Source organism: Thermobia domestica, chromosome 2, assembly GCF_964235325.1.
Source record: "Thermobia domestica chromosome 2, izTheDome1.hap1.1, whole genome shotgun sequence".
Lineage (NCBI taxonomy): Eukaryota > Metazoa > Arthropoda > Insecta > Zygentoma > Lepismatidae > Thermobia > Thermobia domestica.
Window position 1 is genome coordinate 299,880,438 of NC_137455.1, and position 15,685 is coordinate 299,896,122.

The window sequence follows — 15,685 nt, forward strand, 5'->3', positions numbered from 1 at the left end:
TTTCCAAACTTAATGATTCAATTGAGAAACAACAAAAAACGGACAGTGTTTTGCATCAATTGGTAAAACGCCACTTCTTAGAATTTCTGTTTTATGGCTTATTCTATTTGGCAAGTCATGAAAATAAAAATCAGTACCACTTCTTAGCAGCGTTTGCCTACAGATAGTTTTAAAGACAAGCACCAGTTTATTTATATGCGATTCATTTTAAAAAATTAAACTTAATTACCTCATAGTGAGATTCTGGCGCTTGGTCTAGTGTTATATAGCACTATGGTAATATGCCATGACTTCTGGTTTACGTGATCGAAACTAAGAGCTCAAGTGATCAACTTTTTCAATTTGATTATTTTTGAATTACAGCGATTGGCACCACAATATACAGTAATTGGCAGGGGTGCCATTAACTAGAAAGAGTTAACGTAGGAACATGAGAATTTTGTACATTTGTATTTTCCCTAATGGAAAGCTTTTAAAAGCTTTATATCGTAACTGTATACAAAATATTAATTTGATAGTAATTGGCAGGGGTATGCCAATTACTCTCTAGACACATACATTTTCATACAGTGATTGGCACAACCATTTTTTCAACAATGGAGATATGGATTACAAGATTGTTTGAAGAGAAAGCACATTTTGATAGTCCCTGACCTGCAATGGCAATAAACAAAACCTTAAGTAACATTTAATAAGTCAGAACGATGGTAAATATTCTTTAAACATCCTTAACAAATTCATAAGATATGAGGCCACATTTAATTTTAAGAAAATATATCCACCTATCCCATAACCCACTTCACTCTAATACACAAATAGCAGAAAAGAAACTTTACATAATATAAAAACAAAGACTAGTGTTGTCATCCGTTAATGAATACATTCAAAGAACTGATTTGTTTTCTTATTATTTTAATATTAACTGGAAAAGTGCCAATTACTATCTGGGTGCCAATCACTGTATGGTTTACCCTACGAAATGTTGAAGAGAAAACTCCGCGTCTTTACAGTGTGACTTAAATGATTTGGTGCGCGGCCTAGGCCTCACTAAAGAAAGGAGTGAACTTTTATTATCAACTTTAAAAGAGAGAAACATTTTACTTCCTCGAACAAATTAATATTGTTAGAGGAATATGAAGTACGAATTCAGGCAGTTTTTTGTTCAAGAAGAATAGCTTGTGTTTCGCTGCTTGATTATATCCGTGGCTTGATTAGTCATCTTGGAATATTTTACGAAGCTAAGGAGCGGTGTCTATTTCTTGATTCGAGTAAAGGAAGTCTCAAAGGTGTTCTTTTGCACAATGGAAATAAACTTGCTTCAGTGCCAGTCACCCATCCAACATAATAATTTATCAATTATGCAGAAACTTAAATACAACGAACACAGTTGGTTACAATGGTGTTATTTAAAGTATGGGTTATCATATTGGGACAACAAGTAGATTATACAAAGTTTCCGTGCTTTCTGTGTGAGTGTTAATCTTGGGACAAGGATAGACACTCGTTAGTTTTTGAGTGTCTCAAGAGGAAACAGTTCGTGTCAGGAGCAAAAAACATTATAAACAGTCCTTTAATTGATACCCAGAATGTGTTATTTGCATTTTTCTTACAAAATTGATAATTAATAAGTAGTACATTAAGACTTTGGATAGGAAATGTCCCTGCCGTTGGTACCTCTGTCAAAAACTTCCAGGCCTGTCGGATGCCAAAATTAAGGAAGGAGTTTTGGGCGACCCCAAAATTCGAAGGCTTATGAAGGACCCTATATTCGCTACGACGATGAACGAAGTAGAGCCATGATGTCAGATTACTGTTGGTATCTAGTGAGAGATAGTCCCACCAGAAATACAAAGGCAAATAAACACAAAGTTCTTACACATCAAAGCGCAGCAGAAAGTAGTCTCCTTGTAGTGAACTTCATACATTCTAGCAATGAACGTGTTAGATTAAATAGTTTTTTTTTGCATATTGGTTACAATTTTATCATGTTCTATTCACATTGCAGATATTGTCTATTTTAGTCAACTTTGTGTTGAAATGAAAAAAGTATGAAAAAATGATTTCATATAGTAGCAATTATATGTGATAGGCAAAAATCCGGTTTTCTTGTGGTAAGATGTATACCTTTTACAAATGAACCTCTATCATAAATTATTGTTTTGTATATTCGTTGCACTTTGATTATGTACCATACAAATTATACATATTGTCTATTATTGTGTTTTTTATGGAAAGTACAAAAATATACAAAATTTCAATTGCGAATAGCAAAAACACTGTACGTGATAGGCAGAAATGGTTTTGATATTTTAAATCAGCACACCTAAATTACGTTAAATCACATCTTCAAGCATTTGCATCGGAAAGGGATATTTCGAAGGACGGGGTTACTTTCCTTAGGGCAATGAGTACTGTCTGTTTTTATAGTGGCTAGTGCATGAGCCTTCGGTTCAGAAGTTTCTGGTTCGATTCTCGATGGAACAGTCTTAGAATTCGAACGCAATACAATGTTTCACATTCCTCCTTAAACTGTAGATCCTCATTACAGACTTCGGTGCTGAAAGAATCACTGTACTTCAATTTTACAAATTTAGAGGACTAGTATTATGAATAATAGATACCAATACCTTGTTAGTCATTTTACTGTTTTTTTCAACATATTTCAGTAACTCTACATTTCTAAAAGAACTCTCCACCGCCATAAAATGTCTGTCAACAAATAGTGAGGATTGGAAACAGTGAATAGTATTGTTGTTTTAAACGATGTGACTGAGAGAGAAGTGAAGCTAATGTAAAAATATCTGAACATATAGGGAAATAATAATAGAAGCAAGGAATACAAGGAAGTTTGCTACCGTAGAAGCAAACTTTAATATATTTCTGAAAATGGGTGAATAAAGGAAAAGATCTGTGTTTCGTTAACTTGTATTCCTCTTGTTTTTCAGTTAATCTGACATCTTATTTCTTTGGGTCCCACAGTTAGTAAAAGAAAAATCTTCAAATGCAATGGAATGGTAATTTCCTCAGTAAAATGGGAGGAAATTATACAAAATGATAAAAATTGAAAAAATATTTTTTGCAGGAATTCTAAATGTAAAGTCTTTGAGGATCGGGTTTGAATAGTTGAATACAATTGAATTGTCGAGTTCGAAAACCGGATATGTCCATCGAAGCTAATTTGAGAGGAGTGATAAACAATACTAAATTATTCAATACTCATCTGGCATTTAGGGCTGTTTTCATTTTCGGGCAGTAGAACTGACATTTTTCTACTTTCCAAAAATAGAAATAACTCTATATGTCAGACACGTATGGATTAATTTAGTTTTGTTTGTCACCCTTCTCAAATTAGCTTTGATGAAGATTAACGGTTTTTGAACTCAACGATGCAATCATATATAACTAATAAAAATGTATATAAGAAATACGTGTATGATATATATATATATATATATATATATATATATATATATATATATATATATATATATAAGTAATGCTAGATTTGATTGCACTTACCTGAATTATAAAACAACGGAGGCGAGCATTTGCATTTTTCAATTGCTTCTTTATATTCACAACTCCACTGACATGACACACGGGTGTATATATTATTTGTGCACAATTTCTTCTCATCTGGGAATAAGCATTTTCTTTGTTTAGCAGTCAGTTCTCTTAGACCAGGGGAGCTTACTATTTGAAAGGGAAGAACAAAATACACTACACCGTTAGGTCTCTTTCTTGGTATATATCTGAAATAGTTGATTAGCTGTTGAGGATATTCATATGGCGAGCTCACGAATACCTACGAATTAGATAATATTAGATATCAGTAAATAAGAGCTTAATTGTTAAGTAAGTCAACTGCATAGTACAATCATATTTATATACTACATCATTCGTTTAGTTTCGAAATTACCATATAAAATTATTCTCTAATTGTCATTCTCACCTTCACAAATCCTCTCATCTTCACCATTAGTCACTGGACACCCTAACAAATTGGGTTGCTTGTGCACGTCAAATAACATATAAAATGTTTGTTGGTCGAGACTATACCCACATCAGTTAGTTTAGTAAATATTGACAGACGACGTGACCTTAGTGAGACTAAGAGAGCGATATGCATTGGAATCCTCAGCTAAGAGATTTGCTCCATGAGATTTCCAACACCCTTCAGATTTCTCCTGATCGACATCCTGTGATGTTATCGAATGTTGGAAGTAATATCGAGCTTTGAGATACCAATCCAGGTCTATTAAAGGGAAAATATTGACATATAGTAGCTGTCGATGTTTGAAATATGTGGTGAAGTCAGACAGGAAAGCATCATTAGAGATTCTGGCACAGTACTTTCTATCGACTTCCTACAGCGTTGAAAGCAATTGTGCTGTCCACTGTTAGATCGCACACTTTCCTTTCCTAGTCTAGCAGCAGATCACGAGCCACATATTACAGCTCGCAGTTTGACCTGTAATTTACAGTGGCGCAAAAAATGACACCTTTATACTCTCGAACAGTGGAAATCCGTCCTATGGAGTTATGAATCAGATATCATATTTGGTAATCTGATGGACGTGTGTGGATGTGCCGTAGATCCGAAGAACATTAAGGATTGTATCATCCCAGAGTAAAATTTGTCATACTCACAGCTGGCATTAAATTGTGTTTCTTCTTTTCTTCTTGTAAGGAGTTATTTCTCTGGTTTCAATTCGGAGAAAATTAATTTAGAAGCATACCAAACAACTCTAGACAATTCTGTGCTACCGACGTTAGGGACACAATTCGGCATTGGTTATACCTGTTTCAGTACAGCAATGGTTCATGTCACACGACATATATTATAAATATTTTGTTCGAGGAAAGCGCATGGAAACATTTGGGCGTGGCGTCAACCCAAAACCGAGTTCTAAACACACTTGAACACTCTTGGGACGCGCTGGTGCGCAGCTTGAGTGCCAGGTCATGCCATTCATAAATGCTATTGAGCTGTTTAGCACTTTGCAGGGTAAATTCAGGGAACGTAAATGTTGATGATTTACGACGACCAAGACGACGACGAAGTGCAACTGATCCAGACACAACATCAGCTGTGTTGAGTGTATTGGTGGAAAGCCCTAGGAAGAATGTGAGACGTCTACAAAGTGAACATAATGTTACTGCCAGAATTGTTCAAAGAATCTTAAAAAGGAAATACTGGCGCCCTTGCAAACTACAATTGAAACCAAAACTGTCAGAGGATGATCCTGATAGACAAATGGGGTTTTGTGAGTAGGCATTGGCCTATACAACTCGTAACCCCTTTTTTCTACAGTATCCTTTCTAGTGATGAAGCAAATTTCTATGTAAGAGGTGAGGTTTACAACCAAAATGTTCGGTACTGTTCTAATACAAATCCTAATTGGATAGATGTATCAAGGGTACAAGGTGCAGGTAAGATATGGAATAATGGGCGAGGAACTTATTTCACTTGTTTTCATTGATGAGACCTTGCCGCTGTACAAGAAAGTGATATGCTTGATAACACTGTTATGCCACTTTTGTTGAACGAGGAAGGAAGATTTCCTTAATATTGACAACAACGTAGGACACCGCCGCATTATGGCTGTAATGTAATCGATGCCTCAATGAACAGTTTTCTGGCTGCTCGATAGTTCGGCATGGACCAACTGAGTGGGCAGCGAGGTTCCCCGATATAACTCCGCAGGATATATATATATATATATATATATATATATATATATATATATATATATATATATATATATATATATATATATATATATATATTGGCGAAACTTAAATGTATTTTCGACCAATGTAAAACTAATGGCATTGTCCGTTTAAAAGGAGGATCATTACGAATTGTCAACAAACCTCATCGACTATGCTTCGCAGAGTACCAAACAGTGTGTCGCACTGTTAAGGATGTAAATACAACAGAATTGTGGAAATGTTATGTGATTGTAATTGTCTCATTTGTGTTAACTCGTTTTTTTCTTATCATTAAAAAATATGTAATGTGAAACGTTAAAGGAAGTTTCTTACTTAACCTTTGTCCCTCAATTTGGAACATCGCACAGCACATTTTGAAGCACCTCACACATAACAATGTACGCACAATTTCAAACTCGTTGCAGAGTTTGGAAAAATAACTTTACCGTCGGAATTCTCTTCGAACAGCGATGTTGCTTAATATGTTATATTGCCATTTCAATTTAACAAGTTGATTTCAAGATTTCGAACGACAACCTTAACCACGTAATAATATTTTCTCCATCCCACAAACATTGAACTCAATTGACTTCGGATCAACTGCTGTTACTGTTTCTTAAATAGTTAGCCCGATCCAGACATCGTAGTTACCTCCAAAAACTTCATCTTTCAATTTCTTAGGGCATCTTAACATTTTCCAATATGGAGAACGAAGAAGTTGTGGGATTTTAGTATGTCATTTAAATAATCCTTACCAAGAGCTATGCCAAATTTCAACTTGTTAACAATTCTTTCCTAAGTTTAATGAAATTTTAAATTACTTTGACAGTATTTTTCTAAATTTTAGAATTTAGAGCTAAATATTTCTAAAAGTATACGTTTTAGGAAAAAAATCTGTATAGAAAATATTGTGTTATCTATGTTCTATAAAACGACATGAAATTTATCTCTTTATGTTCAACAATAACGAATACTTTATTTGTGTATTGGTCATTTTACTCTTCCAGCGGCCATTTTCCAATATGCCGGCGAAGGTAAGGTGGGATTTCAGGGGACTTTTAATATGTTTTATTGCACATCATTCCAAACATGTGTACCAATTTTCAGCTTGTTACACATTTGTTTCTTTCATCATCAAAATTTGAGTTTCTTTTACTGCGCTAAAGGTGGGTTCCATATGATCTGAATGAACATCACAAGTGGGTACGATCTGATGCTTCTCAAACACACTTGGAGCGGTATCAGCGTGAAGGTGAGGCCTTCTTACGACTGGTCATTACTATTGATCAGACCTGGACTGGGGCATATGGAGCACACTTGAAACTGCAAATAAACGAGTGGCGTCATCCTGGGTCACCGTGAAAAACAACAGTTCGAAAAGCCCCAAACAATGCCAAAGCTATGGTCATCATTGCATACGACTGGTATGGTGTTACAATAAACCATACCTTCCCCCTAAGACACACAGCTAGTACAGAGTGCTGTTGCACTTTTTTGCAAAACAATCTGGGAGCACTTGTGAGACTCAAACGATGCCACTTCCCGATAAACCCAGCAATCGTTCTATATGACAATACAACTGCACAATCAGCAGCTGCGGTTACTGATTTGTTGGATCGTTGGGACTGGAAAGTGCTGTATTACCACCGTATTCTCCAGATTTAAGTCCTGCGACTCTGATCTCTCCCCGAATATTAAGTAACCACTACGTGCGAACTCTTCCGTGCAGTTGCTGATATCCTCTGGGCGACGGATCACTCCATCCGCACTATCCAGCACAGTAAACGGCATCCAGCGGCCTCCGTATCGCTGGGAAAGCATGATTCATAATGCTGGGAACTACATCGATTCCTTGTAAAACTTCAAGCCTTGCAGGTACTCCACTTCTCAATATATAACGTTGTTGTTTACTAAAATATAAGAATCGGAAATTTTCCCGGACACAATACCACTGAAAAACATCTATGTTGCTTTAGTAAACGCTTTTCTATGGGTCATTAGTAGTTAAGTGGAAACCAATTTCCGAATATTTCCGACAGGCAATTACTATTATGAAGTAAACATTCCAAAATATTACTAAGTATAAATCAATAAAATATTCTACGAGCCATGTGATCGAAATGGAAAATGAGAACTGCAAAAATATTATTGTACTCAACTAAACTTTTTTTTAGAAAATGTTGAATTTTAGTCATGAACACAATATACATACAACCGCAAATGAGCTGTGGATTTATTATACTTGAAAGAAGCAGGAATAAACCGTGAAATTCATTATCAAGTCTTGAAAAATCTAGAAAATATTTAAGTTAATGGAAAGTAAATCAAAAGTTGACGAAACTCATAAATTTCAGGGAAGAATACACAGCTCTAGCCCTATTGAATTTTAGAATTTTTTAAGTTTAGAAATTTGATATGGTAACATAGGACGAGGGTATATATCTCTGAACGCTTGGGGATCCATCTTCTTCGTTTCATGGGTTGAAAATATATAAAATGTAAATTTTGAAGGTTTCTCAGCTATTGTATTGTTTCGATTGTTTCATTATTTTGTATGGTTATACGGGTGAATACAGTATTCCATTCCCTTTCATAGGATTTTCGTAAATTGATTCACCACTTTCAGATTTTGGTATGGGTTACATAAAACCCTGTCTTAATATTAGAATATATCAAAATTTGAAAATCTTTCAATGTTCTTTTGGAACAGATATATGCCATTTTCACCTGGGATTTTTCCATCTTATTATTTCGTGGCCAAACAAATCAAAATTTGAGTATTTACTTATTTTGTGTTATTTCAAGATACTTTATTAATTTATATGATAATATATTGAGTACAAGGGTCCATTCCTGGGAACATTGTCCATTCCTGGGAATGTATATCACTGTAAATTTGCCTGGAAATTGTGCTCCCTTTTTGGGTATAAAATTACCAATATTTAAAATTTAGAGATTATTGACTTATTTTATCCTCTTCAATAAGTTGTTATCACGTTTGATGGTTATGTAGATGTGCATATGTATGCATTTTTTACATTACATCGGTACATTGATATTTTGCCAAACCCCTAAGTTTTTGGTGTGGTGCATTCGACTACCTTTCAAAGTTGGGAAATATCAACACAAAAGTTTGTAAATGTCGTATAGGCCCCACTCTAAGTTTGGGTATTCGTACTTATCCCTTTCTGTGGATATACGTATCGAACATCAATATTCCTGTATGCTTAGTTATTGACCTAATATATCTTTGGAGAAGATTATAACGTCTTCAGTACAAGAGTCCACTATCTTTTATAACACATTGATATTCCCTTTTCAAAATCAAGGAGATGTGTGTTGGCCCTCACCTTAATTCGAGAACCGTCCAAAAATTGTGTATATGCTCTCAAAGCTCACTGTAAATTTGGTTCGTCCTGCTTAGCCCCTTCATAGGTAAGGAATTCCCACAAATACCAACGAAAGTAATACACTGTACTACGTGGTAGATTATTAAGAGTTCCTATTACTGATAGTGTAGCAAATACTTTACGTCTATATGAGCTTTGTGGGCATAGTCCCGGATTCATTACCAGATGGCGGTCTGTTCTTCTATTTTATAAGAAAAGGCATCATACCATACATTATTATCAAATTCGTTATAAGAATTTTTAAAAAAATCTAATAGTGGACGAAATGGATTATTCACCTCATAGTCAAACGCCACGAGGCACATAATTTTCTGCAAATCCAACAATGTTCACAGAATCATTAAGTCATGTCATACGTGTCACATGACCCATAAATTACGTTTCCCACACAACCCATCTCTCATTTTACTTCCATGCTACCGATTAATTATGTAATTGCTTGGAGGTCTCACTGTACTTATATATATTATTGCTGTCTCTAAAATTACTAGATTACTTTTAAAATTCTGTAGACTGAATGTTTGATAACAATATTCACACCCAAAAGATACATCTCAAGAAGTGGCAACTGAAGATAGAGAAGGTAACATGACACCAGAGGTGCGAAGGGAAAGTGGAGAATACCTGTCGTATTACCTATATCTTTGTGGTGAACGCCATAAATGAAGAACACAGAATCCAGACAAGGCTGTAAGTTTCTGCTGACGCTCAATCACGTCACTTCATTGCGAGTGAAGAAAGGTTTTAAGTAGAAAGAGAAAATATTTGAACAAGAAGATATATTGCAGTACCTGCTCCTGATGGCATTTGCATATTCTTTGAGAAAATGTTCTGAGATGCCTACAATAATAAATTTATGAAATGGAAAAGGTTCTACACCTGCTGAGGTTGACTTTAAACATATTTCCTTTGTACTTTTCGAAAAGTGAATGTATATGTGGTTCGTAATAGAGTGTATGTTCTGCTACATGCAGCCCTCAAATGGTGTTTTCTGAGTGACAGCAGTAAGTTACCTCCAAAAATTAACGTTTCATAATTGTCGTAAATGAAAATTGCACATATGCTGCTTAACTACTTTCTAGACTTTATTTATTTCGCTTACATGTATCACAACCCATGTACTTTGGTTTTCTGTGAACACACACACACACAAACATACATATATATATATATATATATATATATATATATATATATATATATATATATATATATATATATATATATATATATAGGGATAAAGTATCATTTATTGGTCTTGAGGTTTCTATTCAGGCTATTGACCAATTATAAATAATGTTTGTCATTGTGACTCTGAAATTGTCTGCTTCTAACATGTGTTTTGAGAGTTTATAATGCAGCTAGTAGGTAAAAAGTATTCAGATACTAGGAGAGGAAACGTTTCTATTGATGTTATTGTAATGTATCCACTTTGGTGCAAATACCTAACAGTTTCATTCCCTGCAATGAAGGGAGAACGTAGTTTGCATGCATAAAATAAATAATATATCATACGCGTATGTTATTTCCGGAAGATGTTAACACTACATTTTCCGATACTTAATAACAGAATTGACGTAATTCGTAATCCTTCATAAAGGAAAGTTTTAATTAAACAGTACCTCCCAGAAAACATATTTGAAATAAACTTGCGTCGCCATAACTGACCCTATTTTACCAAGCTATTATAATTTCTATTACGTTAAAATTTTTATCAAACCTTCATAGTTCAATATTAGACTCTTATCACTAGACTCGCGTTCTAGTTGTTAAAATAGAGTATGTGATATCTCTCACACAATGCGAATGTCACCAATATTTGAATGCTTAGTTTCGTATTTGTAGCGTATTTGAGGTACCTCAATATTATATTTAATTTCTTTAGTTATTATGAATTAGTCTCTTAGTTGACTTATTTGATTTATTTAACACACAAAAACGACATATTTTAATTTCTTCAAATGATTTCGTAATAATGCTACTCAATAATAGAAAACGTTTAATTATTCATTGTTTCATCAATATCTAACGTAACAAAAATTATCTTTCATATACAAGAACAGTTTTTCCATATGCATTATCCTGATTTGTACAATAACTTGATAGTCAATTATTTGTTCAGTACTTTTAGAATTGGTAAGATTGTAATCGTATTAAGAAAATTTATAGTCCACGCATATAATTCAAGTAGTATTTAATCCCAATTTCAATTGATAAAAAGTAACTTAACTATTCAATGTATATTGTAAAGTAGAGCAAATCATGGTATACGGGAGATAGGACTTTCCCATCACCTTTTTATTACAAAAAATCCTCTTGAATGTAAGTTTCTTAAAATTAAATTGTCTCATCTAATAAATGGGTAAACAAGTGAAAGGAACTCAATGATCAGGTGCTCTAAGACGTTGTTGATTAGGTTACTCTAAAACCTGGCGTCATGATTGGGAATAAGAATTTGTTAGTTAGGTGCCTCTCAATTGGCAAGGTGTCGTGAGAGTGAAAAGAAACCCAATGACCAGGCGTCTTAGGGCTTTTAGAAAAGGTATGTCTCAATTAACCCAGGCGTAATGAAAGGGGCAAGGTGTTCCCAATGGTAGGCACCTTGGTGCTTATTATAGATTGATCATTCGGATGAGATTCTTACGGTGTACCCTACGCTTTTATGCCATTTTGTTGCTGACTGCCTGGCTCTGCGTCACTAGACGAATGTTGATGATGATGGACGACTTCTCTTCATTACCGTCGTCTAAAGTGTGTTTAATTACTGAAAGTGCGAGTAGTAGACACATGGTTATATCATGGATTTATGACATGCGGAACATTACAATATTCATTATAACTCATGTAAAATTAATTTACATGATATAGATTACAGTTGAATTTCAATTGGAGAAATTTAATTTTTATCAGGTAAAAATATACTAACAGCAATTAATTTTCTCTTGATGAAAGGGATTGTGTTATACGTCGTTTACCTAATGTTTCAAATATTTTCCAGGCGATCACAGAAAATGCTTCCCTATTTCGAGAACAAGAATTTCACCTCTGTACGATTGGAAAAGAAGCTTGTAGATTTTCGAATAAACATAGCAAATTACCTTGTCAAATCTATAGAATGCGTTTTGTATCTTCAAGCTTCTACTACAACTCGTAGTTTTCATATGTATATGATGCTTGCTCCCAACGTTGTTACCGTATATTTTAATGATTCCTTAATTTGTTAGGAAGTGGTGGTGAATTGTGTCTTACTTTGAAGGCAGAATACACCGCATTAACTACTCGGACTTCTTTCTATTGTGCTTTCATTTTTTGTAACAAATTACCTTTGGTTATTTTACACCTGCGGTAAACGAGGTTATATGGAGAAATCGTCACTGCTACTATGTTTAAATCATAATTGGTAAAAGACAAACTGGATCTAATTTTCAAAGTTTCGTTAGTACTTGTCAACATCGATAGTATTTGTTCTCAAGAAATATTTACATGTTTTGTAGAACAGTTACATATTTTACAAATAGTTATGATTTTTATTTAATTCATTTCGTTATTGACCGATTCCAATTGGTTTCGAAGTTATTGAAAAGGATACCCTCAGCCAGTTAGACTTGTTTTTTACCTTTATAGATTCATGATACTCTCCACAAGGATGTATAATTTTATTAGGTTCTTGTTTACGGTCCTTTACCCCAAAACTAAATATGAGCCTTAGGATAAGATATTCGATTGAAAATCATTTTCAAAATGACACTCGTGGTGAAAAAATCATAATTTAAACCCATGGCACCTTCATTGAATTTCCAACCATTGAAGGTTTTTTTTTAACTTTAAAGAGTAACATTAGGATGAACCCAGAACATTTAATTCAGTTAAGGAATTGTTCAACTTCAACTAAGCATACATACCTCAGATTGAGTTGGTACATATACTGCAACGAGTTGTACTTGCTTACTACTGACTTCAAAAGACTGATTTCGAACTTTCTCACCTAGCAATTTCATAGCCGTCACTAGAACAAAGTAAAGGTGTCTCAAACATAGTAATTTTAATCGTTTCTGACATAATTAGAGCAATTAGTACGAAAATTGCAGTAAAAATTGGAACTCTTGGTTCTCGTTTGCGTTTCTCACTAATGCAAGTTTTAGTGTAAGAAGGAAAAGCTTTACGTAAAACTAAATCGACAAATAAATGACTGAAATAAATATTGGAAACATTATCATAATACTAGTATATATATTATTTATATGCATATGTTTTAAAATCCTGTCTCATAGCAACAATTCAAGGTAAAAAACTAAGAAATAGCTGGCGAAAGTTTCGATAGTTAAACATTACTCCAGGAAGCAGTATGTGGAAATTTTTAGTGCATGATTGGAATTATCAAGTGAGAAAAATAACTTTGCACTAATATTAAGGAATATAAATGCCTACATTAATATGCATCATCCTTTAGATGTTTGTATTAATCGTAGCTATGAGCGTAAATAGAACGGTGATTAAAAGATAAAAATGCTCTTGATAACAGTGCTATAAATTGAAGTAAGGTAATAATGTACAAAATGCATCAAATTCACACTTCAGATATACAAGTATATATGCTAATATACGTTAACCTCTTAAAATTGCACAACTTAGATATTTTTTAGTATAGTTCAGTGTTAATGTAATTTGGATGAAATTATTTGATACGAATTTGATTGCACGATGCGAAATATTGTATCAGGATACTTCGTGGATAGGTCAAACATATTTATAGGTAATGGGTTTTGTCCTCTGTTTCCAAATCCTGTACGTGTAGATTATTACATCAACTAATAGAGATAAGTTATGGTAGGCATTTAATTTTAAAAATAATCACTATTCTTTACATTTTAGCTTATGCAGATTATAGGTTTCAATGTATATTCAATGTCTATGTATTGATGCTACTAAAATTAAGCTTTTCCTTACTGAGCAAGTTTATAGTACAAATGAAAATTACTGAAGATGTTATTAAGTAAGAAAAGGTTTCCAACAATACCTGATAAAGTTCAACATTTTACCATGTTGTCGCTATCTAAGTATACTAACTACAAATTCAGGAAATAAATACAGAATGGGCCACTGATCCTCTCTCAAAAACAAAGAAACGCATCGAAATCTGAATTTATGTTTCCAATTCCACCCAGTAGTGAAACAAACGTACGAACAAAAAATATGTCATAAAACTAATATAGCTGTCCTGATGAAACCATACATGAAAAAGTTACAAATAATGCTATTATTTTATTATCCTTTTAAGCCAATATAACTTACTTTTTCATTGCTAGGGAAACTTTAGCAGCACGCCGTTTTCAAATAATGCTGTGCAGGTATTGTTTTATTTATGGTGTTGCCTGGATTTTTATTTAAAAAAGTAGAAGGCAAATCTTTGACTAGATATTGTAAGCACGATTGCATTGTTAGGGTATCGTATAAGTAACAGAGGAAGTGTTATGTGGTTTTGATATCGCACAATTTAGAAGCCTATATATAAAATGGGATATTTCCACATCTATCTTTTTCAAATTGACTTTAAGAGATTTCTGAAAGTATGCGGAGTTTTCATATAGTATCCTAGCAAATGTCAAATAATTCAACAAGAGTGAATATAATAGAAGTAAGGATGAAAATATAAATTAATGAATTCCTCAAACCATCTTCAAGAATGTGCAAAAACTTTTATTTTTATCATGTGATGAACTTAATTAGACCAACCACATTTGCAGGTAGACTAAGAGCTACATTCCACTACGCTGTCTTTCCAGAGAAAAAAATATATGCAGTTTTTATCAGTAAGTCAGTAGGCCTAACAACAAATTAAGTTATTGTGATTGAAAATCTTCATACGGTAAGTAATAAGTTTCTTCCGGTCTACATGTTATAGTGATCCAATATTTTTATCACATTGTTTTTAAAAAAATCAACAATAATTCTAATTCAATTTGTCCTTGTATGGTATTTACTATAATATCATTTTTTACTTAAGGTGACGTTTTATCATAGTTACTTTATAGTTTCATCATTCGTAACATTAGTATTTCAAATTATGAGTGACGTACAATCAGTAGCTTTCGCTCCATATTCATTCTTTACATCCTCAAGGCAGCAACCACTAACGTTTAAAACCAGAACTTCAAATGCTTTGTATCTGCTTGTTACTCCAATTTTTCTTTCAATTTTTGTTACTTAAATGTTTATACCGAAATGCACATAAAAGTTGTTTGTTGTTATGTTCATTATATGAAAGCTTATTTACTAACATTCGGGTCATTACTTGAAAGTTGGCACCAATGTTCATGTGTTTGTAATGACGATTTTATATGCTGAGCGTAATTGCTGAGCAAAGGGCTGTTTTTCAAAAATAAACCACATGTACATTTTTACAATATTATATAACATAAACAGTTGAATGGTATAGAAATTACTCCTCTGATTCCTTTAAGAGAACATTTTTGTTTTTATTATTTATTAGTTCAAAGGAATGAAACATATTTTCTGTTCAACTATTAAGAAGTATTATAACCACAATATTATTTCTCTAA

At 33.5% G+C, this 15,685-nt stretch overlaps 1 protein-coding gene across 1 annotated transcript in view; it reads right to left on the reverse strand.

The window, feature by feature from the left end:
* Positions 1 to 562: 562 nt before the first annotated feature.
* Positions 563 to 15,685, reverse strand: part of LOC145679464 (pickpocket protein 19-like) — a 44,028-nt gene continuing 28,905 nt past the window's right edge. Inside the window, exons 4-6 of the mRNA XM_081750044.1 lie at positions 7,360 to 7,524; positions 3,520 to 3,805; positions 563 to 654 (exon numbers count right to left, since the gene is read on the reverse strand). Coding sequence (XP_081606170.1) covers positions 563 to 654; positions 3,520 to 3,805; positions 7,360 to 7,524 — 543 coding nt within the window. The remainder of the gene's footprint in view (positions 655 to 3,519; positions 3,806 to 7,359; positions 7,525 to 15,685) is intronic.